The 26,952-nt window shown below is 60.9% G+C and overlaps 2 protein-coding genes across 2 annotated transcripts; both read left to right on the top strand.

Moving 5' to 3' along the window:
* Nucleotides 1–5,499: 5,499 nt before the first annotated feature.
* Nucleotides 5,500–9,881, top strand: ZNF574 (zinc finger protein 574). The gene is made up of 2 exons (XM_086864849.1): nt 5,500–5,541; nt 6,213–9,881. Exon 2 carries the CDS (start codon nt 6,213–6,215, stop codon nt 9,879–9,881), a length of 3,669 nt encoding a protein of 1,222 aa, XP_086720975.1. The 5' UTR covers nt 5,500–5,541.
* Nucleotides 9,882–10,222: 341 nt separating this feature from the next.
* On the top strand, nt 10,223–25,913 carry GRIK5 (glutamate ionotropic receptor kainate type subunit 5). The gene is made up of 20 exons (XM_086864848.1): nt 10,223–10,532; nt 13,753–13,864; nt 14,572–14,735; nt 15,231–15,328; nt 15,789–15,954; nt 16,917–17,095; nt 17,577–17,630; nt 17,900–18,061; nt 18,800–18,952; nt 19,528–19,632; nt 19,829–19,936; nt 20,303–20,497; nt 20,968–21,081; nt 21,647–21,756; nt 22,378–22,551; nt 23,023–23,188; nt 23,750–23,975; nt 24,099–24,227; nt 24,982–25,103; nt 25,514–25,913. The coding sequence occupies exons 1-20, from the start codon at nt 10,223–10,225 to the stop codon at nt 25,898–25,900; spliced, it is 3,234 nt and encodes a 1,077-aa protein (XP_086720974.1). The 3' UTR covers nt 25,901–25,913.
* Nucleotides 25,914–26,952: the final 1,039 nt, after the last annotated feature.

Below are 26,952 nucleotides of genomic sequence, written 5' to 3'. Positions count from 1 at the left end.
GAAAAAAATGGGGAAAAAATGGAAGAAAAATGGGAAAAAATGGAAGAAAAATGGAAGAAAAATGGGAAAAAACTGGAAAAAAAACCCAAAAAAAGGGAAAATTCCCCCTGGAGCCGAAAGAGGCGGAAAAGACCAAAAACCCCCCCGGCCCCTCCCCCCCGCAGTGCCTGCCCCTCCCCCCACGCCACAAATACCTCACGGAGCCCCAAAATCCTCGGAATCGGCCCCGGAATTGGCCGCCTGAAAACTGTGAAAAATCCCCCCAAAAAAACGACTTTTCCCGGGAAAATAAAAAAAACCTGGAATGTAGCCCCGCCCCCACCCCGGGTTTGGGGCGTTTTGGGGTTTTTTGGGGGGTTGGGGATGGAGAGGAAAAAAAAAACCGAAAAAAAAGGAAGGAAAAGGGTGGAAAAATGAGGGAAAAAATGGAATTTTTGGGGTTTTTTTCGTTGCGTTTTTTTTGGATTTTTTACGGAAGAAACGTCGCCGTCGATTCCCGAAGGGAAAAATTCGGAAAAATGGGGAAAAATCGGGGGGAAAAAAAAAACCACGTGGAAAAAGCGGGAAAAAAAAAAAAAATGGAAAAAATGATGGAAAAACATTAAAAAAAAAAAAAAAAGGATAAAAAAGACGGAGCCGAAAAGGTGAAAAAAGGACAAAAAAAAAAAATCGAAGGAAGCCAAAAAATGGAGATGGAAGAAGTGGAAAAGAGGGAAAAAAATGGGAATGGATGAAAAAGGAGGAAAAGTTGGGAAAAAATCGGAAAAAAAAGGATGGAAACGGTTAAAAAAGGCGAAAAATGGACAAAAAATGGCCCAAAACGGCCGGAAAAGGACAAAAAACTGGCAAAAAAACCCAAAAGGATGGAAAATGCCAAAAAAAAAAAGGACTAAAAGTGACTGAAAATGCCAAAAAATGACTGAAAATGCCAAAAAAAAAAAAAGGACAGAAAAAGCCAAAAAATACCAAAAAAAAGCGCACCCAAACCTCAGCCAAAAACCACCAAAAAGTGTGAAAAACCCACAAAAAAAAGGAGTTTTTAGACCAAAAAAATCGGCCCCGCCCCCTGGGCGGCGCCGGAGCTGGGGGGGAGGGGCCGCCCCTCCCCCCACCCCTCCCCCTCCCCCCCCCGAAGCTTTAATGAACCAAAAAGGGCCCCGGGGGGGGAGGGGGGGTCCCAAAATACCTCAGAACTGAAACCAAAAAGAGTTGGGGGGAGCGGCCCCTCCCCCACCGTGGGGGAGGGGCGGGGGTGGGGGTGGGCGGGGTTATGGGCGTGGTGGTCATGGAGTGAGCGGTGGTCATCAACAGAGTGACCAATGGTCATCGATGGAGTGACCATTGGCATGGTGGTCATCAACAGAGTGACCAATGGTCATCGATGGAGTGACCATGGCCATGGTGACCATCAACAGAGTGACCAATGGTCATCAATGGAGTGACCATTGGCATGGTGGTCATCAACAGAGTGACCAAAGGTCATCAATGGAGTGACCAATGGTCATCAGCAGAGTGACCATGGCCATGGTGACCATCAACAGAGTGACCAGTGGTCATCAATGGAGTGATCATGGCCTTGGTAAACATCAACCGAGTGACCAATGGTGACCATGGTCATCAGCAGAGTGACCAATGGTCATCAGCAGAGTGACCATGGCCATGGTGACCATCAGAGTGACCAATGGTCATCAATGGAGTGACCATTTCCATGGTGACCATCAACAGAGTGACCAGTGGTCATCAGCAGAATGACCCTGGCCATGGTGGCCACCACCAGAGTGGTCATCACCATCAGGGCAGGTCACGGTGGCCATGGTCACGGTGATGGTGGCCTCGGTCATGATCATGGTGGCCTTGGTGTCATCTCCTCGGTGACAGCGGTGGCGATGGTGACCATGGTCATGGTGGCCACGGTGGCCATCGCTGGTAGGGTTGGTTGTGGCCATTGTGGCCGTGATCGTGGCTGTGACCTGGGTCACGGTCGTCGTCAGGGTGGCCTTGGTGGCCACAGTGGCCATGGTCATGGTGGCCATGATGGCCATAGTGGCCATGATGGTCGTGGTGGTCATGGTGGCCTTGACGGCCTTTGTTGGCCATGGCCATGATGGTCATGGTCATGGTGGTCATGGCCGTGGTGGCCTTGGTAGCCACAGTGGTCATGGTCATGGTGGCCATGATGGTCATGGTGGCTTTTGTTGGCCATGGCCATGGTCACGGAGGCATTGGTGGTCATGGTGGCCATGGTCATGGTCATGGTGGCCATGATGGTCATGGTGGCCTTGATGACCTTGGTTGACCATGGCCATGGTCATGGTGGTCATGGTGGCCATGGCCATGGTCATGGTGGCCATGATGGTCATGGTCTTGGTGGCCTTGGTTGGCCACAGTAGTCATGGCCATGGTCATGGTAGCCATGATGATCATGGTGGTCATGGTCATGGTGGTCATGGCCATGGTCACGGTAGCATTGGTGGTCATGGTGGCTGTGGTCATGGTCATGGTGGCCATGATGGCCTTGGTTGGCCATGGCCATGGTGGTTGTGGTCATGGTGGCCTTGGTGGCCTTAGTTGACCATGGCCACGGTCATGGTGGCCATGATGGTCATGGTGACCGTGGTCATGGTCATGGTGGCTTTGGTTGGCCACGGCCATGGTGGTCGTGGTGATGGTGGCCATGATGATCATGGTCATGGTGGCCATGGTCATGGTGGCCTTGGTGGCCACAGTAGTCACGGTGCTCGTGGTGGCCATGGTCATCACCGTGGTGTCCATGGCCTTGGTGGCCACCACCATTAGTCTTGGCCATTCTCCCGGTGGCCACGGTGGCCACGGTGGCCCTGCTCATCATCGTGGCGTCGGTGGCCATGACGGTGGCCTTGGTGGCCATGGTGGTCACAGTGGCCTTGGTGGCCATGGTGGTCACGGTGGCCTTGGTGACCCCACGCCCTTGCCGTCCCCTGTGACGTCACGCCAAGCCCCTATGACGTCACCTCCCCCACAGCGCATCCCCTCCCCCCACCCCCATCCTGCAGCCAAAGAGGGCCTGGGGAGGGGGCGGGGCCCCCCCTGACCACGCCCCCCCGGACAGAAATACCTCAGAGACAACCAAAGAGCCCCCCCCGCACCTCGGGGGGGCTTTTGGGGGGGTTCCCCCCCCTCCCCCCGTTCTCGGGGCACCCCCAAATCCCGGGGTGCCCCCCCCGGTCCCCGTCTGTGCCCCCCACCCCTCCCCCACCCGGATTTTTGGGGGGAGTTTCCCCAGTTTTGGGTCCTCTCCGTTTTTTGGGGGTCTCCAATAAAAGGGGGGGGTCCCCATTTTTTTGGGGGGGGTTCCCCCCCCTTAATTTGGGTCTCCCTTTTTTTGGGGGTCCCAAATATATTTTTTGGGGGGGGAGGGGATTCCCCAGCCCCCCCCTTTGTTTTTGGGGGGATTTTCTCCTCATTTGGAGCCCCCTCCCCTTTTTTGGGGGATTTTTCCCCATTTTTGGGGGGGGGGGGTCTGGGTGGGGGAGGGGTGGCTTGAATCCCCTCCCCCCCCGGGTTTGTGCTCCCCTCCCCCTCCCCCTCCCCCACCCCCCGTCACGTGTCCCTGGGGGGCGGCGAGAAGCCAAAGACGTCCCCTCCCCCACCCCCGCCGCCCCTCCCCCACCCCCAAGCCCCGCCCCCTCCCCCCCTCCCCCGTTTTGTACCGGGACCGACCCAAAATCGGTTCAGAAAACAAAAAAAAAAAAAACCAAAAAACACAAAAAAAAATAAAATAAAAAAAAAAAAAAACTGAAAGAAATAAAACCAAAATAAAAAATAAAACAAAAAAAAAAATTTCCAAAACCGACAAAAAAATAAAAAACAAAAAAAAGAGCGAAAATCTAAAAAAAAAAAAAAAGGGAAAAACGAAGAAAAACGAAGAAAAAAATAAAACCTCAAAAAAGGAAAGAAAACCCAAAAAACCAACCAAAAACCAAAAAAAAAACCAGCCCCAAAACTGACCAAAAAAAATAAAATTAAAACCGAAACCAAAAAATAAAAAACCGAGAAAAAAAACGGAAAAGGGCGAAAAAAATCACAAAAAAAAAACCAAAACAAAAAGGAAGAAAATGAAAAAAAAAAAGGGAATTTCTATTTCAGCCCCTCCCCCACCGGGTCTATTTTTGACGCCTTGGCCCCGCCCACCTGCCCCAATCCACGCCCCTTTATTGGCCACACCCTCTTCAACCCTTTGATGTGGCCCCGCCCCTTTGCCCTTAAATGGTCGTTTATGGCCCCGCCCCTTCCCCGCCCTCGTGGCCACACCCCTTTAACCTCAAACGGCCACGCCCCTTCCCTTGGCCCCGCCCCCTCGTTCGTTGTTGTGGGGTTTCAGTTTTTTGGGGGGATTTCGGTCCCGATTTCGTTCAGGTTTTGTTTTTTTTTCGATATTTCTTTTTTTTTTGGTCTTTTTTTCGTCGTTTTGGGGTCGTTTCGTTTCGTTTTCCCGTTTTTCCGCCTTTTCCGGCCGCTCCTCCGTCGGACGCGGGAACAATAAAAACGAAAAAATGTCTGTACGCAGCTCCCCCTCCTCCCCCCGCGTCCGGCCGCTCAATGGGACCGTCCGGGCACCCCCGCTGCTCCCTTGGTACAGCCCAGACCCCTCCAAACCCCTTTGGTACGGTCCAACCCCCCCCCAAACCCATTTGGAACAGCCCCAACCCCCCCAAAAACCTCTTTGGAACAGCCCAACCCCCCCGTAAACCCCTTTGGAACAGCCCAACCCCCCCAAAAACCCATTTGGAACAGCCCAACCCCCCCGTAAACCCCTTTGGAACAGTCCAACCCCCCCAAAAACCCATTTGGAACAGCCCAACCCCCTCGCAAACCTCTTTGGAACAGCCCAACCCCCCCGTAAACTCCTTTGGAACAGCCCAAACCCCCCAAAACAACTTTGGAACGACCCAATCCCCCCCAAAACCCCTTTGAAACAGCCCAAACGCCCCCCAGACCTCTTTGGAACAGCCCAACCCCCTCCAAAAATTGGTACATCCCACTCCCCCCACCCCCAAATCCCCTTTTGGGATGATCCGGATCCCCCCCAAACCTTCTTGGTACATCCCAGACCCCCCCTCAAAATCTCCTCCTTTTGGTACCGCCCATTTCCCCCCTCGAGTCCTTTTGGTACGGTCCAACCCCCCCATGTGGAGCCCTTGGTACGTTCCGAACCGCCTCAAACCCCGCCCCTCCTCCCCAAATCTCGTGGTTTCCACCCCCGCCAGCCCTCGGTTGGTTCAGTCCGCTCTCCCCTCCCCCCAAAATCCCATTTCCCCCCCAAAAAATTCCCCCTTTTGGTACCTCCCGCTCCCCCCCCGCTTCCAGCGCCGCGTTGGTTCCTCCCGTTCCCAACATGGCGGAACGCTCGCGCACTCTCTGACGTCATCACAGAAGCGCGGCGGGCGCGGCGCTCTGATTGGTCCGCGCGCCGAACGGGAGGTCCAATCAGAACGCGGCTTGTTGGGGTGTGCCGGCGGACGGGGCGGGGCCTCGCGAGCGCGAGCGCCAGAGAGGCCGGAGGTGAAAGGGGGGGAGGGGCCGGGGGCGTTTTGGGGGTCCCGGGGGGCTTTTGGGGGAAATATGGGGGAATTTGGGGTTTCCGGGAGGGGTCCGGGGTGGTTTGAGGGGTCCCGGGGGGGTTTTGGGAGGATTTTGGGGGATTTTGGGGTTTCCGGGGGGGTCCGGGGTGGTTTGAGGGGTCCCGGAGGATTTTTGGGGGTCCCGGGTGGGGGTTGGGCGGATCCTGAGGGGGTTTTGGGGGTGGGGTCGTTGCTGCCCCCCCATTTCCCCTCCCCCTTCCCTCAATTCTCGTTTCCCTCCCCATTTTTTTTTCCCCTTTTCCTCCTCATTTTTCCTCCCCCCGTTTTTCCCCCATTTCCCCCCAATTTCCCCCAATTTTCTCCCCTTTTTCCCCGTTTTTCTCCATTTCTCCCCTTTTTTCCCCCATTTCCCCCTCCCTAACCCCATTTTCTCCCCTTTTTTCCCCATTTCCCATTTCCCTTCTCTCTAAACCCATTTTTTCCCTGTTTCACCTCATTTTCTCCCCGTTTTTCCCATTTTCCCCTCTCTACCCCCATTTTCCCCTCTCTACCCCCATTTTTCCCATTTTTTTCCCCATTTCCCCCCAATTTTTCCCCATTTCCCCCCATTTTTTCCCATTTTCCCCCATTTTCCCCCCATTTCCCCCCCAGATGTCCCTCCCCGAGGAGACCCTGCTGCTGGTGGAGCACCGCTACGTCTGCTCCGAGTGCTCCCACCTCTCCCCCTCGCTGGAGGAGGCTCTGCTGCACCACCAGCAGCACCTGCAGCCCCCGGCGGCGCCGGCACCGGCAGCGCCGGCGGCGCGGTGCAGCCCCCCGCCCCCTCCCCTGGAGCTGCTGGGCGTCCCCCCGGAGCTGGAGCCCCCCAGCCAGTTCCAGTGCCTGGAGTGCGGCGCGCTGCTGGTGACGCCGGGACAGCTGCTGGAGCACCAGGAGCTGCACCTCAAGCTGCTGGAGCCGCCCCGCGCCGCGCCCGGCGCCGCCGCCGGCACCGCCGGCATCCACTTCGAGTGCCCCGAGTGCCGCGCGCTCTTCCAGAGCCAGGAGCTGTGGCTGGCGCACCGGCAGGGCCACCGCGCCGCGCCGCGCCCGCCGCGCGTCGACCTGGACCACTCCTACCGCAAACCCGAGGACGGCGGCGACGGCGCCGAGCCGGCCGGCGACGCCGTGCAGCTCCTCCTCTACGAGTGCGGCGAGTGCCTGCAGCTCTTCCAGAGCCCCAAGGACTTCCTGGAGCACCAATCCACGCACCTGGCGCCCTGCCCCGCCCAGCCGGCGCCCGCCGCGCCGCCGCCGCCGGCGCCGCCGGAGCTGCGCTGCCAGCAGTGCCGGGAGCTGCTGCCCTCGGCGCGCTCGCTGCGCGCCCACCTGCGCTGCCACAGCCTGGGCGCCTTCCAGTGCCCGCTGTGCTCGCGGGTGCTGCCGGACCCCGCCGAGCTGCGCCGGCACCGCGCCGGCCACGCCGGCGACTCGCTCTTCCTGTGCCTGGACTGCGGCTCGGCGCTGGACACCGAGGCGGCGCTGCTGGCGCACCGGCGCTCGCACGGCGCCGAGCCGCTGCACCGCTGCGACTGCGGCAAGGCCTTCGCCAGCATGACCAAGTTCCTCTACCACCGCCGCTCCCACGCCGCGCCCGGCGCGCTGCCGCTGCCGGAGCCGCCGGAGCCCGAGCCGCCGCGGCCGGAGCCGCCGCTGGAGTGCGGGATGTGCCCCAAAGCCTTCCCCAGCGCGGCGGCGCTGGCGCGGCACCGGCGCTTCGTGCACCGGCTGGAGCGGCGGCACCGCTGCGGCGCCTGCGGCAAGATGTTCAAGAAGTCGTCGCACCTGCGCAACCACGCCCGGACGCACACGGGCGAGCGGCCCTTCCCCTGCCGCGAGTGCGGCAAGAGCTTCAACTCGCAGGCCAACCTGCTGCGGCACCACCTGACGCACACGGGCGAGCGGCCCCACGAGTGCCCCGAGTGCCACAAGCGCTTCGCCCAGAACTCCACGCTGCGCCAGCACCTGCAGGTGCACCTGCGGCGCTTCCCCCACCGCTGCGCCGAGTGCGGGCTGCGCTTCCACCGCCCGCACCGGCTGCTGCTGCACCGCGCCCACCACACCGGCGAGTACCCCTACAAGTGCCCGCAGTGCGGCAAGAGCTTCCTGCTGCGGCGCCTGCTGGACGTGCACCTGCTGGGCCACGCCGGCCGGCAGCCCCAGCGCTGCCAGGGCTGCGGCGCCGCCTTCGCCGGGGCGGCCGCGCTGCGGGAGCACCGCTGCGGCAAGGCCGGCTGGAGGTTCGAGTGCGGCGTCTGCGGGAAGAAGGCGGGGACGGCGGCCAGGCTGCGGCAGCACGAGCGGACGCACGGCGGCGGCGGCGGCGAGGAGGAGGAGGGGGAGGAAGGAGGAAAAGCGGAGGAGCCCCCGCGGGCGGCGCGGCGCGGCGCCAAGAAGCTGGAGTGCGGCGAGTGCAAGAAGCTGTTCAGCACCGAGACGTCGCTGCAGGTGCACCGGCGCATCCACACCGGCGAGCGGCCCTACCCCTGCCCCGAGTGCGGCAAGGCCTTCCGGCAGTCCACGCACCTCAAGGACCACCGGCGGCTGCACACGGGCGAGCGGCCCTTCCGCTGCCAGGAGTGCGGCAAGAGCTTCGCCATCGCCGTGCGGCTGGCCGAGCACCGGCGCATCCACACTGGGGAGCGGCCCTACGGCTGCCAGGAGTGCGGCAAGGCCTACCGCTCCTTCTCCAACCTCTGGAAGCACCGCAAGGTGCACCGGGGGAAGGGCGGGGCGCAGGGGGAGGGGGAGGGCGGAGGGGGAGGGGTCCGTGGGGCCCATGGGGCGGGGGTCCATGGGGTCCATGGGCTGGGCTCAGGAGCTTCCAATGAGGTTCTGGTGGTGGGATTGGGGTCTGAGACCCCCCAGGAGACCCTCGGGGTGGGCTCGGGGTCCTCAGTCCATGGGGCAGGGGTCCATGGGGTCCATGGGGTCCATGGGGTGGGAGCTGGAGCTTCCAGCGAGGTTCTGGTGGTGGGGCAGGGGGCTTCGGTCCATGGGGAGACCCTCGGGGTGGGCTCAGGGGAGGTTGTGGTGGTGGGATCAGGGGTTGGGGTCCCCCAGGAGACCCTCGGGGTGGGCTCGGGGTCCTCAGTCCATGGGGTGGGATCGGGGTCTGAGATCCATGGGGTGGGATCAGGGGTTGGGGTCCCCCAGGAGCCCCTCGGGGTGGGCTCAGGAGCTTCCAGCGAGGTTCTGGTGGTGGGATCGGGGTCCGAGACCCCCCAGGAGACCCTCGGGGTGGGCTCGGGGTCCCCTGGGGAGGTTCTGGTGGTGGGCTCGGGGTCCGAGATCAGTGGGGTGGGATCGGGGTCTTCAGGGGAGGTTCTGGTGGTGGGATCAGGGGTTGGGGTCCCCCAGGAGCCCCTCGGGGTGGGCTCGGGGGAGGTTCTGGTGGTGGGCTCGGGATCCGAGACCCCCCAGGAGAGCCTTGGAAGGGGCTCAGGAGCTTCCAGTGAGGTTCTGGTGGTGGGATTGGGGTCCGAGACCCCCCAGGAGACCCTCGGGGTGGGCTCGGGGTCCCCGGGGGAGGTTCTGGTGGTGGGGCAGGGGGCTTCGGTCCATGGGGAGCCCCTCGGGGTGGGCTCAGGGGAGGTTCTGGTGGTGGGATCAGGGGTTGGGGTCCCCCAGGAGCCCCTCGGGGTGGGCTCGGGGTCCCCCAGTCAGGTTCTGGTGGTGGGCTCGGGGTCCGAGATCCCCCCGGAGACCCTCGGGGTGGGCTCAGGAGCTTCCAGCGAGGTTCTGGTGGTGGGGCAGGGGGCTTCAGTCCATGGGGAGCCCCTCGGGGTGGGCTCGGGGGTCGGGGTCCCCCAGGAGCCCCTCGGGGTGGGCTCGGGGGTCGGGGTCCCCCAGGAGCCCCTCGGGGTGGGCTCGGGGGAGGTTCTGCTGGTGGGCTCGGGGTCCCAGAGCCCCGGGCAGAGCCTGGCCGAGGTCCTGGAGCCCCCCAAGGAGCCCCTCGGGGTGGGCTCGGGGTCTCCGGCCCACGGGGAGAGCCCGGCGGCGATTCCAGAACCTTCCAAGGAGACGCCGGCAGGGGACTCGAGACCCCCGGGCCCCGAGGAGACCCCGGCCGGGATTTTGGACCCCCAGACCCCCGGAGAGACCCCCGGGATCATCCCAGGGGACCCCCAGGCCCCCGGGATGGTCCCAGCCCCCCCCGGGGACCCCCAGCCCCCCGGGACCCCCCTCCCCACGGAGCCGGAGCCCCCCGAGTTGGGCCCGGATCCCCCCGGGGACCCCCCGGCCTCTCCAGGGGGGGCTCAGCCCGCGGGACCCCCCTGAGCTCCCCCAGATTTGGGGGCTGGGACCCGGCCCCGCCCACGTGACCTCCCCCCACCCCAATTTCGGGACCCCCCCACCCCAAATTCCCTCCCAGGACGTTCCCGGGCTCTTCCTGTCGTGTCCCCCCCTCCCCCCATTTTTTTGGGGGGGGGCTCAACGCCCCGATTTGGGAGGGGGAGGGGTGGGGGAGGGGCCGTGGGGGGCGTGGCTTTGTCTCGTTCCAAAATTATTAAAAAAAAAAATGAAAGAAACGAACCCAAAATTGTGTTTGAGAGGGGGAGGGGCCGCGGCGGGGGGTGGGGCTGGCCACGCCCACAGCCGTCAATCATCGCGGTTTGCCCATGCCCTCAGCTGTCAATCACCGCGGTTTGGCCACGCCCTCAGCTGTCAATCACCGCCGTTTGGCCACGCCTTCAGCTGTCAATCACCGCTGTTTGGCCACGCCCTCAGCTGTCAATCGCCGCGATTTGGCCACGCCCTCAGCTGTCAATCACCGCGGTTTGGCCACACCCTCCGCTGTCAATCACGGGAGTCGCGTGTGGCCCCGCCCCCTCTTTACCCATTGGCTTCTCCGCTCCGGCCACGCCCAACGCCTCTCATTGGCTGCCCCCTCCAAGCCCCGCCCCCCCGGGCGCTCCCACGCTGAGCGTGGTGGGGGGAGGGGGGGGGCGGGGGAGGGGATCCCCCCCCCCCAAAATCCCCCCGGCCCGAACCACCCCGGGGGGGGGGCGGGGGGGGGCTCTGGGGGGGTCCCCATCTTCCAACCCCCCCCTCCCCCCTTTTCCCGGGGGGGGGGGGCCCCGGGATCGGCCCCCCCCATCCCCCCCCCATCCCCCCCCCATCCCCCCCCCCTCCTCCCCTCGCCGCCGTCGGAGCCGCGAGCAGCGAGACCGGGGGGGCCCCGGGCCCTGCCCCCCCCGCCCCCCCCTCGGTCCCCCCCTCCCCCCCCCGCCGCCGCTCCGGGCGCACGAGACGCCGAACGGGCCCCCCCCTCCCCCCCCCTCCCCCCGCCCGCCCCTCCCCCCCCAATTCCCCCCCCATCCCCCCCCCCACCCCCTATTCCATCCATCCCCCCCCCCCCCCCCCGGGCCGGGGGGCTGCGGCGGCCGCGCGGCCTCGTGAGTACCGGGGGGGCGCCGGGAATTCGGGGGGCACCGGGAATTCGGGGGGGGCGCCGGGATTTTGGGGGGCAAAACCGGGAATTATTTTGGGGGGAAAACCCGGGATTTTGGGGGGAAAAACGGGAATTTTGGGGGGAAAAACCGGGATTTTGGGGGGAAAAACGGGAATTTGGGGGGGAAAAACGGGAATTTTGGGGCCGGGATTTTGGGAGGGGGTGGGGGGACCGGGATGCGGCTTCGTTCGAACGCCCCCACCCCCCCTCCGGTACCGGGATTTGGGATCGGGATCGGCCCCTCCGGAACCGGGATCCAGCCCCGGTACCGGGATCCAGCCCCGATCCGGTACCGGGATCCAGCCCCGATCCCGGTACCGGAGCCGCCCCCGGGCCCGCTCTCGGTGCCGCCCCCGCGCTCCATCCCCGGTTCCCGGTCCCGGTTCCATCCTCGCTCCCGGTATCGATCCCCGATCCAATCCCGGTCCCGGTTCCTCCATCCCCAGTCCCGATCCCTATCCCGGTCCCGGTTCCGATCCCGGCTCCATTCCCGGTTCTGATTCCCGGTTCCGATCCCATTCCCGGATCCATTCCCGGTTCCCATCCCCGTTCTGATTCTGATCCCGATCCCGTTCCCGGTTCCGGTTCTGATTCCCGATCCCATTCCCGGTTCCGATCCCGATCCCGGATCAATTCCCGATCCCGGTCCCGATCCAATTCCCGGTCCCGATCCCGGATCAATTCCCGGTCCCGATCCAATTCCCGATCCCGGTCCAATTCCCGGTCCCGATCCAATTCCCGGTTCCGATCCCGATCCCGGCTCAATTCCCGGTTCCGGTTCCGATCCAATTCCCGGTCCCGGTCCCGGTCCCGATCCCGGATCAATTCCCGGTCCCGGTCCCGATCCAATTCCCGATCCCGGTTCCGGTTCCGATCCAATTCCCGGTCCCGGTCCCGGTCCCGATCCCGGATCAATTCCCGGTCCCGGTCCAATTCCCGGTCCCGGTTCCGATCCCGATCCCGGTCCCGATCCAATTCCCGGTTCCGATCCCGATCCCGGATCAATTCCCGGTTCCGATCCCGATCCCGATCCCGGATCAATTCCCGGTCCCGGTTCCGATCCAATTCCCGATCCCGGTTCCGATCCTGATCCCGGATCAATTCCCGGTCCCGATCCCGGTCCCGATCCAATTCCCGGTCCCGATCCCGATCCCGGATCAATTCCCGGTTCCGATCCCGGTTCCGATCCCCTCCCCCCCCCATTTTGGGCCCCCCCGGGGATTTTTGGGACCCCCAGAAGGGTCCGGGGGGTGGGGGAGGGGCGAGGCCTTGGGGGGGGGGATTTTTGGGGGGGGGTCGCGGGGGCGGCTCCGGGGGGGGGGGGGAAGGGCGGGCGGGTGGGGGAGGGGCGCCCCTTCCCCCCTCCCCCCCCGCCGTTGCCAGGCAACCGCAGCATCCTTGGAGCCGCGGCCGTTGCCTGGCAACGCTTCCCGAGCCTCGGAAATGGGGCGGGGGGACCCCCCCGGGACCCCCCCCCGGCACCGGGACCCCTCCCCCAACACCCGCGACCCCTCCCCCCAATCCCGGCACCCCCAAAATCCCGGGAAACGGCCCCAAAACCGGGATGAAGGGGAGGGGGGGGGGGGGGGGGAGAGCCTAAAATAACCCCGGGACCCCCCCCCCAAAATAACCCCGGGACCCCCCCCAAATAAACCCCAAAATAAACGCAAAATAAACCCAAAATAAACCCAAAATAAACCCAAAATAACCCCAAAATAAACCCAAAATAAACCCAAAATAAACCCAAAATATCCCCGGGACCCTCCCCAAAATAAACCCAAAATAAACCCAAAATAACCCCAAAATAAACCCAAAATAACCCCAAAATAACCCCAAAATAAACCCAAAATAAACCCAAAATATCCCCGGGACCCCCCCGCCAAAATCCGGGTTTATTTTTGGGTTATTTTGGGGGGAATTTGGGGGAATTTGGGGAGGGGTCCCGAGGGTTTTTTGGGTTAATTTTGGGTCAATTTTGGGGAATTTTGTGTTAATTTTGGGTTAATTTGGGGGAATTTTGGGGTTATTTTGGATTAATTTTGGGTTATTTTGGATTAATTTTGGGTTAATTTTGGGTTAATTTTGGGTTAATTTTGGGTCAATTTTGGATTAATTTTGGTTTATTTCGGGATTAATTTTGGGTTAATTTTGGGTTAATTTTGGGTTAATTTTGGGGAATTTTGGGGTTATTTTGGGGAGGGTCCCGGGGTTTTTTTGGGTCAATTTTGGGTTATTTTAGGGTTAATTTGGGGTTCATTTTGAGTCAATTTGGGGTCAATATAGGGTTAATTTTGTTTATTTTGGGATTAATTCGGGGTTGATTTTGGTTCATTTCAGGATTAATTTGGGGTCATTTTGGGGTCAATTTGGGGTTTAATTTGGGATTAATTCGGGTTTAATTGGGGTAAATTCGGGTTTAATTTGGGGTTATTTTGGGATCAGTTGGGGTTGTTTGGGGTCAATTTTGGTTCATTTTGGGATTAATTTGGGGGTCAATTCGGGGTCAATTCGGGATTAATTTCGGGATTAATTTCTGGATTAATTTGGGATTATTCCCGCCGTAATTTCCCATTAATCACTCAATTAACCCTTCCCCTCCCCCTCCCCCCCCCCATTATTTTTTTGGGGGGGGTGGGGGGGAGGGGCCTCAGGCGGCGTGGCCGCGGCCGGAGCCCCTCCCCCACCCCCCCAGATGAGGAGGGGGCGATGCCGCCCCCCCGCCCCCCCCGCGCTGCTGCTGCTGCTCCTGGCGGCCGCCGCCCCCCGGGGACCCCCCCCCGCCCCCCCGGGCCCCCCGCGCTGCGCATGGGTGAGTGGGGGAGGGGCGGGGGGCGGGGGAGGGGCGGGGGGCGGGGGGAGGGGCTGGGGGGGGTCAGGGGGACCCCAAATGGGGGAGTGGGGGAGGGGCTGGGGGGGGTCACGGGTCACGGAGGGGTCACGGGGGGGTCACGGGGGGTCAGGGATGGGATTTTTTGGGTCTGGGGGCGTTTTTTGAGTGGATTTTTTCACCTCTGGGGGGATTTGGGTGATTTTGGGTGATTTTGGGTGATTTTTGAATGATTTTTGGGTGATTTTTGGGTGATTTTTGGGGAGGTTTTGGGTGATTTCTGGATGATTTTGGGGTGATTTTTGAATGATTTTTGGGTGATTTTTGGGGAGGTTTTGGGTGATTTTTGGATGATTTTTGGGTGATTTTTGGGAGGTTTGGGTGATTTTTTGGATGATTTTGGGGGGGGTTTGGGTGATTTTTGGGTGATTTTTGGGTGATTTTGGGCCGATTTTTTGGCTGATTTTTGGGGGGGGTTTTGGGTGATTTTTGGGTTATTTTTGGGTGATTTTTGGGTGATTTTTGGGGGGGATTTGGCTGATTTTTGGGTGATTTTTGCCTGATTTTTGCCCGATTTTCGGGGGGGGATTCCCGAGCGATTTTTTTCCGGGGGGGGGGGGGAGGAAGTTTCACCCCCGCGTTTTTTTTGGGGGGGGTCCTGACCCCCCGGGACCCCTCCCCACCCGCAGCCGCCATCCTGGACGAGCGGGGGGCTGCGGGCGGGGGGAGCGCCTGGCGCTGGCGCTGGCCCGGGAGCGCGTCAATGGCCCGGGGGGGGCCGCGACCCCCGCCCGCCTGGAGGTGGACGTGTTCGAGCTGGCCCGGGACAACCAGTACGAGACCACCGACACCAGTACGGACTGGGGGGGGATTTGGGGGGGCGCTGGGGGGGTTTGGGGAGGTTTGGGGGGGATTTGGGGGAGTTTGGGGGGTCTGGGGGGGCTTTGAGGGGGGATTTGGGGAGGTTTGGGGGGATTCCAGGGGGATTTGGAGGGATTTGAGGGGGGTTTTGGGGGGGGTCTGGGGGATTTGGGGATCCAGTACGAGACCACCGACACCAGTACGGGACTGGGGGGGGCTGGGGGGGATTTGGGGGGTTTGGGGGGATTTGGGGAGGTTTGGGGGGATTCCAGGGGGATTTGGGGGATTTGAGGGGGTTTTGGGGGGGTCTGGGGGGGTTTGGGGGGGTCTGGGGCACTTTTGGGGGTTCTAGAGGGGTCTGGGGGGGATTTGGGTGGAGTTTGGGTGGATTTGGGTGGAATTTCAGGGGAATTTTGGGGGAATTTCGGGGATTTGGGGTTCGGGGGGGTCCGGGGGTGGCCGTGACGCCCCCTCCCCAATTCCCCAGTGTGTCAGATCCTGCCCAAGGGGGTGGTCTCGGTGCTGGGTCCGGCCGCCAGCCCGGCAGCCGCGGCCACCGTCAGCCACATCTGCGGTGAGAAGGAGGTGAGGGACCCCAAAAACCTCAAAAATCACCCCAAAATCACCCTCGGGACCCCCAAAACCCCAAAAATCACACCCAAAATCCCCCCGGGACCCCCAAAACCCCAAAAATCACCCCAAAATCCCCCCCGGGACCCCCCCAGACCAAAATCTCCTCCCCAGCCCTGAGTGAGCCCAGAGCCCCAGACCCAAATGACGCCCCCATGCCCCCCCAAACCCCCCCCCCGTGCCCCCCAGACCCCCCAAACCGCCCCCTGTGCCCCCCCAGACCCCCCGAGACCCCCCCAAACCCCTTAAACTGCCCCCAAACCCCCCAGACCCCCCAAACTCCCTTCCCTGCCCCCCCAGACCACCCCAAACCCCCGCCCCAGGAGCCCCCTGACCCCACCCTGCCCCCCCAGACCCCCCAGATCCCCCCCAGACCCCCCCAGACCCCCCCAAACCCCCTTCCCTGCCCCCCCAGATCCCCCACATCCGCGTGGGCCCCGAGGACGCCCCCCGGCCCCCCCTGCTGCGCCTGGCGGCGCTCAGCCTGTACCCCAGCAACGAGGACGTCAGCCTGGCCCTGGGGGGGCTCCTGCGCAGCCTCCGCGCCCCCCCCGCCTCCCTCATCTGCGCTCGGCCCGAGTGTGAGACCCGGGGAGGGGTCCTGGGGGGCGCGGGGGGGGCGGGGGGGTTTATTGGGATTTTTGGGATTTTATTGGGGTTTTTTGGGATTTTATTGGGGATTTTTTTAAATTTTTTTTTTATTTTTGGGGGGATTTTATTGGGTTTTTTGGGGATTTTATTGGGGTTTTTGGGGGGTTTTATTGGGGACTTCTGGGGATTTTATTGGGGTTTTTGGGATTTTATTGGGGTTTTATTGGGGTTTTTTGGGGATTTTATTGGGTTTTTTTGGGGATTTTATTGGGGTTTTATTGGGATTTTTTTTTATTTTATTGGGGATTTTTGGGGATTTTATTGGGGGTTTTTTGGGGATTTTTGGGTCCAATTTTGGGTCCAATTTTGGGACTTTGGGTCCAATTTAGGGACTCCAGGGCCGATTTCGGGTCCAACTTTGGGTCCAATTTTGGGACCTTGAGTCCAGCTTTGGGTCCAATTTTGGGTCCAATTTTGGGACCTTGAGTCCAGTTTGGGGCCGGATTTCAGGTCCAATTTTGGGTCCGATTCCGGTACCCCGGGGCCGATTTTGGGCTGGATTTTGGGTCCAATTTTGGGACCTTGAGTCCATTTTTGGGGATGATTTTGGGTCCAATTTTGGGCTGGATTTTGGGTTTAATTCTGGGACCTTGAGTCCATTTTTGGGGATGATTTTGGGTCCAATTTTGGGTCCAATTCTGGGACCTTGAGTCCATTTTTGGGGATGATTTTGGGTCCAATTTTGGGTCCAATTCTGGGACCTTGAGTCCATTTTTGGGGATGATTTTGGGTCCAGTTTTGGGTCCAATTTTGGGTCCAATTTTGGGACCTTGAGTCCATTTTTGGGGATGATTTTGGGTCCAATTTTGGGACCTTGAGTCCTGTTTTGGGCCGGATTTTGGGTCCAATTTCGGGTCCAATTTTGCGATCCGGGCTGCGCTGCCGCCCCCAGGCCTGCTGCGGCTGGAGGAGCTGGTGCGGCAGTTCCTCATCTCCCGCGAGTCGCTCTCCGTGCGCGTCCTGGACGCCGAGCAGGACCCGACGCCGCTGCTCAAGGAGATCCGCGACGACAAAGTTCCCACCATCATCATCGACGGCAGCGCCGCCACCGCCGGGCTGGTGCTCGCCAAGGTCCGGGAGATTTTGGGGGAAATTTGGGGGATTTGGGGGATTTCAGGAGGTTTTGGGGTGGTTTTGGGGCGGTTTCGGGCGATTTCAGGCGGTTTTGGGGCGGTTTCCAAAGTTCCCACCATCATCATCGACGGCAGCGCCGCCACCGCCGGGCTGGTGCTCGCCAAGGTCCGGGGGGTTTTGGGGAGAATTTGGGGGATTTTGGGGGATTTTGGGGGATTTCAGGAGGTTTTGGGGTGGTTTCGGGGGATTTCCGATTTCAGGAGGTTTCAGGTACTTTTTTGGGGGGTTTTGTGGCGGTTTCTGAGGATTTTGTGGGTTTTGGGGAATTTGAGGGGATTTTTGGGGAGGTTTTGGGGATTTGGGGGATTTATGGGATTTTGGGGAGGATTTTTGGGATGATTTTGGGATGATTTTGGGGATTTTGGGATGATTTTGGGGAGGATTCGGGGGGGTTCAGACCCTCCCTGCTGCCCCCCAGGCCTCGGAGCTGGGGATGACATCGACGTTCTACAAATACATCCTGACCACCATGGTGAGAGTGACCCCTGAGTGACCCCTGAGTGACCCCTGAGTGACCCCTGAGTGACCCCTGGGTGACCCCAAACTGACCCCGAATGACCCCAGGACTCCCTGCTGCTCTGGCTGGACGCTCTGCCGGCCGCTCCGGCCACAGTGACCACACTGACCCCTTGACCACCCACTGCTTGTAATGACCCCAGACCACCCTGAACGACCCCAAACTGACCCCAAATGACCCTAAATGACCCCAAACTGACCCCAAATGACCCCAACTGACCCCAGGACTTCCCGCTGCTCCGGCTGGACGCTCTGCCGGCCGCTCCGGCCACCGTCCTGGGCTTCTCCATGTTCAACACGAGCCACCGCTTCTACCCCGAGTTCGTGCGGAGCCTCAACATGTCCTGGCGCGAGAGCTGCGAGCTCGGGCCCTACCCTGGCCCTGCGGTGAGACCCAAAAAACCCCAAAAAACCCCAAAAAACAAAAAAGCACCCCAAAAAAACCCCAAAACCCCCCCAAAAACCAAAAAAAACACCCCAAAAAACCCAAAAAAACCCCCCAAAACCCCCAAAAAACCCAAAAAAACCCCCCAAAAAACCCCAAAAAACCCCAAAAAACAAAAAAACCACCCCAAAAATCCGGGGGGGTCCGGGAATTTGGGGGAAAACCCAAAAAACCCCGAGGAAAACGGCCCAGAAATGGGGGAGAAACACGAAAATCTGGTCTGGGGAGGGATTTTGGGGGGGATTTGGGGTTCCAGGGAGGGTTTCAGGTGGATTTGGGGTCCTGGGGTGGATTTTGGGGTAATTTGGGGTTCCAGGGTGGATTTTGGGGTGGATTTGGGGTCCTGGGGTGGATTTTGGGGTGATTTGGGGTTCCAGGGTGGATTTTGGGGTGGATTTGGGGTCCTGGGGTGGATTTTGGGGTGGATTTGGGGTTCCAGGGAGGATTTCGGGTGGATTTGGGGTCCTGGGGCTGATTTGGGGGAGGAATTTGGGGTGGATTTGGGGTCCCTGGGGGGGACCTTTTTTGTGGGGGGAAAAAAAAAGACAAAAAAAATGGGAAATCCGCCGTCCTGGAGAACCCAAATTTCTTGGGGGTTTCTGGGGTGGGGATTTGGGCTCCGAGGGGACCCCGAAACTTCATGGGGGACCCCAAAAGAGCCCCCCCCCCGCGTCCCGCAGCTGTCGGCGGCGCTGCTCTTCGACGCCGTGCACGTGGTGGTGGGCGCCGTGCGGGAGCTGAACCGGAGCCAGGAGATCGGGGGGCGCCCCCTGGCCTGCGCCGCCCCCGGGATCTGGCCCCACGGCACCAGCCTGATGAATTACCTCCGGATGGTGAGGGGGGCCCCAAACCCCGCCCGAATCCGCCCCAAAATCGCCCCAAAAATCACCTGAAATCGCCCCAAAAATCCCCCCCAAAATCCCCCTGAAATCCCACCCAAAATCGCCCCAAAAATCCCCCCAAATCTTCCCCAAATCCCCCCGAAATTGCCCCAAAAATCCCGTCTGGAATTGTGGAAGAATCAGGGGGCAAAAACCTGGGGGAATCACGAAAAATTTGGGGGGAAAATGAAGTTTTTTGGTGAATTTTGGGGTGGATTTTGGGTGGATTTTGGGTGGATTTTGGAGCAGATTTTTGGGCGGATTTTGGGTGGATTTTGGGCAGATTTTGGGCTGATTTTGGGCAGATTTTTGGGTGGATTTTGGGCGGATTTGGGGCAGATTTTGGAGCAGATTTTTGGGTGGATTTTGGAGCAGATTTTTGGGTGGATTTTGGAGCAGATTTTTGGGTGGATTTTGGGCAGATTTTGGGCGGATTTTGGGCAGATTTTGGGTGGATTTTGGGCGGATTTTGGGCTGATTTTGGGCAGATTTTGGGCGGATTTTGGGCGGATTTTGGGACGTTCCAGGTGGAGTACGACGGGCTGACCGGGCGCGTGGAGTTCAACAGCAAAGGGCAGCGAACCAATTACAGCCTGAGGGTCCTGGAGAAGGGCCGGGATGGACACCGGGAGGTGGGGCCTGAGTGACCCCTGAGTGACCCCTGTGTGACCTGAGTGACCCCTGAGTGACCCCTGAGTGACCCCCAGTGACCCTGAGTGACCCTGAATGACCCTGAGTGACATTGAGTGACCCTGAGTGACCCCTGTGTGACCCCGAGTGACCCCCAGTGACCCCCAGTGACCCCGCCCCCCTTGGCCCCGCCCCCAGGTGGGGGTGTGGTTCTCCAACCGGACGCTGGCCATGGACGAGGCCACGCTGGCCCTGAACGCCTCGGACAGCCTGGCCAACAAAACCCTCATCATCACCACCATACTGGTCAGCACTGGGACGGACTGGGACGGACTGGGAGGGACTGGGAGGGACTGGGATGGACTGGGACGGACTGGGAGGGACTGGGATGGACTGGGACGGACTGGGAGGGACTGGGACGGACTGGGAGGGACTGGGACGGACTGGGATGGACTGGGATGGACTGGGATGGACTGGGACGGACTGGGATGGACTGGGAGGGACTGGGAGGGACTGGGAGGGACTGGGAGGTGTTTGGGATGAACTGGGATGAACTGGGAGGGGCCGGTTCCCATCGGGGTCTCCGTTGATCTCCCGTCGATTCCCCACGGGTTTGTCCCCACTGACCCCTGACCCCACTGACCCCACTGACCGCTGCGGTGTCCACCCCAGGAGAACCCGTACGTGATGCGGGTGGGCGGCGCGGGCGGCCCCGAGCGCTACGAGGGGTTTTGCGTGGACATGCTGCGGGAGCTGGCGGCGCTGCTCAAGTTCCGCTTCCACATCAAGCTGGTGGAGGACGGGCTCTACGGGGCCCCCGAGCCCAACGGCTCCTGGACCGGGATGGTGGGGGAGCTCATCAACAGGGTACGGCCCGGGGGGACCCCGGGAGAGCCCGAGGGGAAAATCCCGAGGGGAAAATCCCGAGGGGAAAATCCTGCAGGGAAATCCTACAGGGAAATCCTGAGGGGAAAATCCTGAGGGGAAACCCCGAGAGGAAAATCCTACAGGGAAATTCCTACAGGGAAATCCTACAGGGAAATCCTGAGGGGAAATTCCTGCAGGGAAATCCCGAGGGGAAAATCCCATTGGGAAAATCCCATTCGGGAACGCCCCAGGTCGTCAGGAAAACCATTGGGGAAATGACCCCAAACCCCAAAAGAGACCCCAAACCCCAAAAGAGACCCCAGACCCTTCAGGAACCCCAAACCCTTCCTGAGCCCCACCCCCCAATCAAACCCTCGACCCCGGGGGGTTTTTGGGGGGCGCAAAGGGGGATTTTTCTGGGGTTGGGACCCGGTCTGACCCCGGGGTTTTGGGGTGTCCCCCCACCCTAGAAAGCCGATCTGGCCGTGGCCGCCTTCACCATCACGGCCGAGCGGGAGAAGGTGATCGACTTCTCCAAACCCTTCATGACCCTGGGCATCAGCATCCTGTACCGCGTGCACATGGTACGGGGCAGCTCTGGGCTCTGGGTTTGGGGTCTGGGTTTGGGGTCTGGGGTCTGGGGTTTGGGGTCTGGGGTCTGGGTTTGGGCTCTGGGGTCTGGGTTTGGGGTCAGGGTTTGGGGTCCAAACCCTTCATGACCCTGGGCATCAGCATCCTGTACCGCGTGCACATGGTACGGGGCAGCTCTGGGCTCTGGGGTCTGGGTTTGGGGTCTGGGTTTGGGGTCTGGGTTTGGGGTCTGGGTTTGGGCTCTGGGGTCTGGGTTTGGGGTCTGGGGGGCTTTGGGGTGGGTTTGGGGGTGTTTGGGGCAGTTTTGGGGTGGTTTGGGGTGTTTTTGGGCTATTTGGGGTTATTTGGGGTGGTTTTGTGTTGTTTTGGGTTGTTTGGGGTAGTTTTGGGGTCATTTTGTGGTGGTTTTGGGTTATTTGGGGTTGTTTCGGGGCGTTTTCGCGGCGCTCTCTGGGCGCTTTCGGGCTGGATCCGGGGCCGTTTTCGGGGGGCGCTTTGGGGTCAGTTTTGAGGTGGTTCCGGGGGCGGTTTCGGGGGTCTCACACCGCGTCCCCCCAGGGCCGCAAGCCGGGGTATTTCTCCTTCCTAGACCCCTTCTCTCCGGCCGTGTGGCTCTTCATGCTCCTCGCCTACCTGGCCGTCAGCTGCGTGCTCTTCCTGGCCGCCAGGTGAGGCCCGGGGTGGCCCCAGAGGGGTTTGGGGTGGTCCCTGAGGGTTTGGAGTGGTCCCAGAGGGTTTGGGGTGGTCCTGGGTGGGTTTGGGGTGGTCCCAGAGGGTTTGGGGTGGTCCCAGACAGGTTTAGGATGACCCCAGATGAGTTTCAGGTGACCCCAGATGTGTTTTGGTGACCCCAGATGAGTTTGAGGTGACCCCAAAGAGGTTTGAGTGACCCCAATGAGGTTTTGGTGACCCCAGATGGGTTTGAGGTGACCCCAGATGGTTTCAGGTGGCCCCAGATGGTTTCAGGTGACCCCAGATGAGTTTGAGGTGACCCCAAAGAGGTTTGAGTGACCCCAGATGTGTTTTGGTGACCCCAGATGGGTTTGAGGTGACCCCAAAGAGGTTTAGGTGACCCCAGATGAGTTTGAGGTGACCTCAGATGGGTTTAGGTGACCCCAGATGGGTTTGAGGTGACCCCAAAGAGGTTTGAGTGACCCCAATGAGGTTTTGGTGACCCCAGATGGTTTCAGGTGACCCCAGATGGTTTCAGGTGACCCCAGATGGGTTTGAGGTGACCCCAGAGCGGTCTGGGGCAGTATCCCCCCCTCTGACCCTCCCCACGCCCCCAGGCTGAGCCCGTACGAGTGGTACAACCCCCACCCGTGCCTGCGGGAGCGGCCGGGGCTGCTGGAGAACCAGTACACGCTGGGCAACAGCCTCTGGTTCCCGGTGGGCGGCTTCCTGCAGCAGGGGGCCGAGGTTCTGCCCCGCGCCCTGTCCACGCGCTGCGTCAGCGGGGTCTGGTCGGTGCCTGGGGGGATTTTGGGGGGTCTGGGAGGGGTTTGGGGGGGATTTGGGGGGGTTTGAGGGGATTTGAGGGGGGTTTGAGGGGTTTGGGGGGGATTTGGGGCTCCACGCCCTGCGTCAGCGGGGTCTGGTCGGTGCCTGGGGGGGATCTGGGGGGATTTGGGGGGGATTTGAGGGGGTTTGAGGGGGTTTGAGGGGGGGTTTGGGGCTGCACACGCTGCGTCAGCGGGGTCTGATCAGCACCTGGGGGGGTTTGGGGGGTGTTGGGTGACAGGTTTGGGGTGATTTCTGTGGAATTTGGGTTGAACTTTGTGGGATTTTTCATTTTTAAAGCCAATTTTGGGCCATTTTTTACGGATATTTTGATTTTTCACGGCGATTTCGGGGCCGTTCCGCTCCCGGATTTTTTTTGGGGGTGGGTCTGGGGTCTCTCCCCCTCCTCATCCATGACCCCTCCCCCTCCCCAGGTGGGCCTTCACCCTCATCATCATCTCGTCGTACACGGCCAACCTGGCGGCGTTCCTGACCGTGCAGCGCATGGAGGTGCCGGTGGAATCGGCCGACGACCTCGCCGACCAAACCAACATCGAGTACGGCACCATCCACGCCGGCTCCACCATGACCTTCTTCCAGGTCAGGGCCGGCGCCGCGTCTATCGATCGATGGGATTGAGGCAATCGATCGATCAATCGGCATGATCAATCCATCAGTCATTCAACCCGATCAATTATTCAACCCCATCAGTCCAATCAAACCAGTCAATCAACCCAACCAATCAATCAACCCAACTGGGCCAACCCAACCCAACCCGATCAATCAACCCAATTAATCAATCAATCAACCAATCCAACCCAACCCAACTCAATCAATCAACTCAACCCAACCAATCAACCCAACCCAACCCAATCAATCAATCCAACCCAACCCAATCAATCAACCCAACCAATCAATCAATCCAATCAACCCAACCCAATCTATCAACCCAACCAATCAAACAATCTATCAACGCAATCAATCACCCAACTGGGCCAACCCAACCCAACCCAATCAACCCAACCCAATCAATCAACCCAACCCAATCAATCAACCCAACCCAATCAATCAACCCAATCAATCAACCCAACCCACCTCGCCCCCGCCCCCCCAGCCCCCACCGACCTCCCCAAGCCCGTCTCCCCCCGCCGCCCCCGGCAGAACTCGCGCTACCAGACGTACCAGCGGATGTGGAACTACATGCACTCCAAGCAGCCCAGCGTCTTCGTCAAGAGCACCGAGGAGGGCATCGCGCGCGTCCTCAACTCCAAGTACGCCTTCCTGCTGGAGTCCACCATGAACGAGTACCACCGGCGCCACAACTGCAACCTGACGCAGATCGGGGGGCTGCTGGACACCAAGGGCTACGGCATCGGCATGCCGCTGGGTACCGCGGGGCGCCGGCCGGGCCGGGGGTGGGGGGGCGGGGCCGGGGTGGGGTTCCCGCCCCTCCCGGGAAAGCAGGTGGGACCTCCCCGGTGTCGTGTCCCTCGTGCCCCCCCTCCGGCAGGGTCGCCGTTCCGCGATGAGATCACGTTGGCCATCCTGCAGCTGCAGGAGAACAACCGGCTGGAGATCCTCAAGAGGAAGTGGTGGGAAGGGGGGCACTGCCCCAAGGAGGAGGATCACCGCGCCAAAGGTGGGGGGACGAAGAGGAGAGTGGGGTGAGGTGGGGTGGGTTGGGTTGGGCTGGCTTGGGTCGAGTTGGGTTGGGTTGGTTGGGTTGGGTTGAGTTGGTTGGGTTGAGTTGAGTTGGGTTGGGTTGAGTTGACCAAGTCAAGTTGGGTTGAGTTGAGTTGGGTTGGGTTGGGTTGGGTTGGGTTGAGTTGAGTTGGGTTGGGTTGGGTTGAGTTGGTTGGGTTGAGTTGGGTTGGGTTGAGTTGGGTTGGGTTGGGCCAAGTTGGGTTGGGTTGGGTTTGGTTGACTGAGTTGAGTTTGGTTGAGTTGGGTTGGGTTGAGTTGAGTTGGGTTGAGTTGGTTTGGGTTGGTTGGGTTGGGTTGGGTTGGGTTGGGTTGGGGCTGGTTGAGTTGGGTTGGGTTGAGCTGACCAAGTTGAGTTGGGTTGAGTTGGGTTGGGTTGACCGAGTTGAGTTGGGTTGAGTTGGGTTGGGTTGAGCTGACCAAGTCAAGTTGAGTTGGGTTGAGTTGGGTTGGGTTGACCAAGCCAAGTTGAGTTGAGTTCAGTTGGGTTGATCAAGTTGAGTTGGGTTGAGTTGGGTTGGTTGAGTTCAGTTGGGTTCAGTTGGGCTGGGTTGGGTTGGGTTGGGTTGAGCTGACCAAGTCAAGTTGAGTTGGGTTGAGTTGGGTTGAGTTGGGTTGAGTTGGGTTGAGTTGACCAAGCCGAGTTGGGTCATGCCGATGTCCCCCCCCCATGTCCCCCCCGTGTCCCCCAGGGCTGGGCATGGAGAACATTGGTGGCATCTTCGTGGTGCTGGTTTGTGGCCTGGTCGTGGCCATCCTGGTGGCCGTCATGGAGTTCGTGTGGTCCACGCGGCGCTCGGCCGAGACCGAGGAGGTGGGGAGGGGGCTGGGGGGGCTTGGGGGGGAAATTTGGGGTGGGGGGAAGAGTTTTGGGGGGGTTTTGGGGTTTTTGGGGTGGGGGGAAGAGTTTTGGGGGGGTTTTGGGGTTTTGGGGGGGAATTTGGGGTGGGGGAGGCTGAGGGATTTGGAGGTTTTGGGGAGGGGTCTCTGTGGAATGGGGGAGGTCCCAGAAGAGGAGGGGACTCAAAGGGAACCAGGGGGTCCTGGAGGGATTTGAGGGGGGGTCCCGGAGATGTTTGGGGCTCCCAGCTGAGTTTGTTCCTCCCTCCATCCCACCCACTCCAGAACATTCCTCCCCCAAACCCCTCCCCCTTTTGAGGTGTGTGGGAGGAGGTCCCGAGAGACCCCAAAACCTCGGGAATTTCCCCCGAATTCCCTTCCCAGATTTCCCTGTGCTCGGAGATGCTGCGGGAGCTGCGCCGGGCCGTGTCCTGCAGCCGCCGCCCCCGCCCCCGCCGCCGCCGCCGCCCCCTCCCCAAATCCCGCCCGGGGGTCCCCGCCGCCCCTCCCCCCCCCGCCCTGATGCGCTTCAGCAACGGGAAACTCTACTCGGGGGGTGGGGGAGGGGCCCACCAGGAGGGGGCGGGGGTCGCCGCCCCTCCCCCCCCCTGCACGCACGTGCGGGTCTGCCCCGAGTGCCGCCGCATCCAAGCGCTGCGAGCCGCCCCTCCCCCACCCGCCCCCTCCTCAGGAGGGGGAGGGGCGGCCCCACCCGCCACCCCCCAGCCCCTCCCCCCGCCGGGGGAGGGGGGGTCGAGGCCGCCGGAGTGACCCCTCCCCCCCCCCCACCCCCACGCTTTGTACGCCGTGCGTACGGCAGGAATTTGGGGGGGGGGAGATGGGGTGAAGACCCCTCCCCGCCCCTCCCCCACCATCATCATCATCATCATCATCATCCCCCCCTCTCCCCTCCCCCACCCGGATTTACGGTCCCTCCCCCCCCCCCCCCCTTTCAAATTTGACGCCCCCTCCCCCAAAATTGCGCTGTGCCTTCCCGGGGGAGGGGAGGGGAGAGGGTGGGGGAGGGGTGAGGAGACCCCTCCCCTCCTCTGCCCCTCCCCCTCCCCCCCCCCAAAATTTAAAGGGGGGGGGAGACCCCTCTAAATTTGGGGAGGGGGCACCAGGTAGGGGGGAGGGGGAGGGGGGGGTCCCAGACCGGGTGGGGGAGAGTGGGGGGGGGGGGGGGGGAAGCGGCGGGGGGGAGGGGCGTTCTCTTAGGAATTAATTAATTAATTATAATTAATAATTTCTCTTTAATTTGGGGATGTGTGGGGGAGGGGCGGAGGGGGAATTTTGGGGAGGGGGCGGTCGGGGGGTGCGGGAGGAGTTTGGAATGTTTTGTTTTTTGGGTTTTTTTTAATTTTTAAGTTTTTTTCCCCCCCGTTTATTCGAGGTTTTTTTTTCTTTTTTGGCGGGGGTGTGACGTCATCGCGCCCCTCCCCCCTCCCCCTTCCCCTCCCCCCCTCCCAAAACCCCCCCAATAAAAACCCACCCGGAATTTTACGACCGAGTCCCAAAAAAATTCCTCAGGAATTCCCAAAAAAGAAAAAACCCCAAAAATTGGAAATTCCCGCTTCCCGCCGCTGGGGGGCGCTCGCGTCGCGCGGGGAAAAAAAAAGAGAGATGGGGCGGGATATGCAAATGAGATGCAAAATCGGCGGAGAGTTCAAAGCGACCCCGCCCCTCCCGTTTCAAGGTCACCCCTCCCCCCCCCGGCCCCGGGGGTTGCCATGGCAACCAGACGTGACGTCATGGGGGACACCGCCGGCCGCGGGAGGCTCCGGAGGGGGAACCCCCCCCCAAAATAAACCCGGGGACCCCCC

This window comes from Cyanistes caeruleus, chromosome 28 (assembly GCF_971803275.1).
Source record: "Cyanistes caeruleus chromosome 28, bCyaCae1.hap1.1, whole genome shotgun sequence".
In the NCBI taxonomy this organism is placed as follows: Eukaryota; Metazoa; Chordata; class Aves; order Passeriformes; family Paridae; genus Cyanistes; species Cyanistes caeruleus.
The sequence above is the reverse complement of the archived record's forward strand: the minus strand, read 5'-3'. Positions and strand labels throughout refer to the sequence as shown.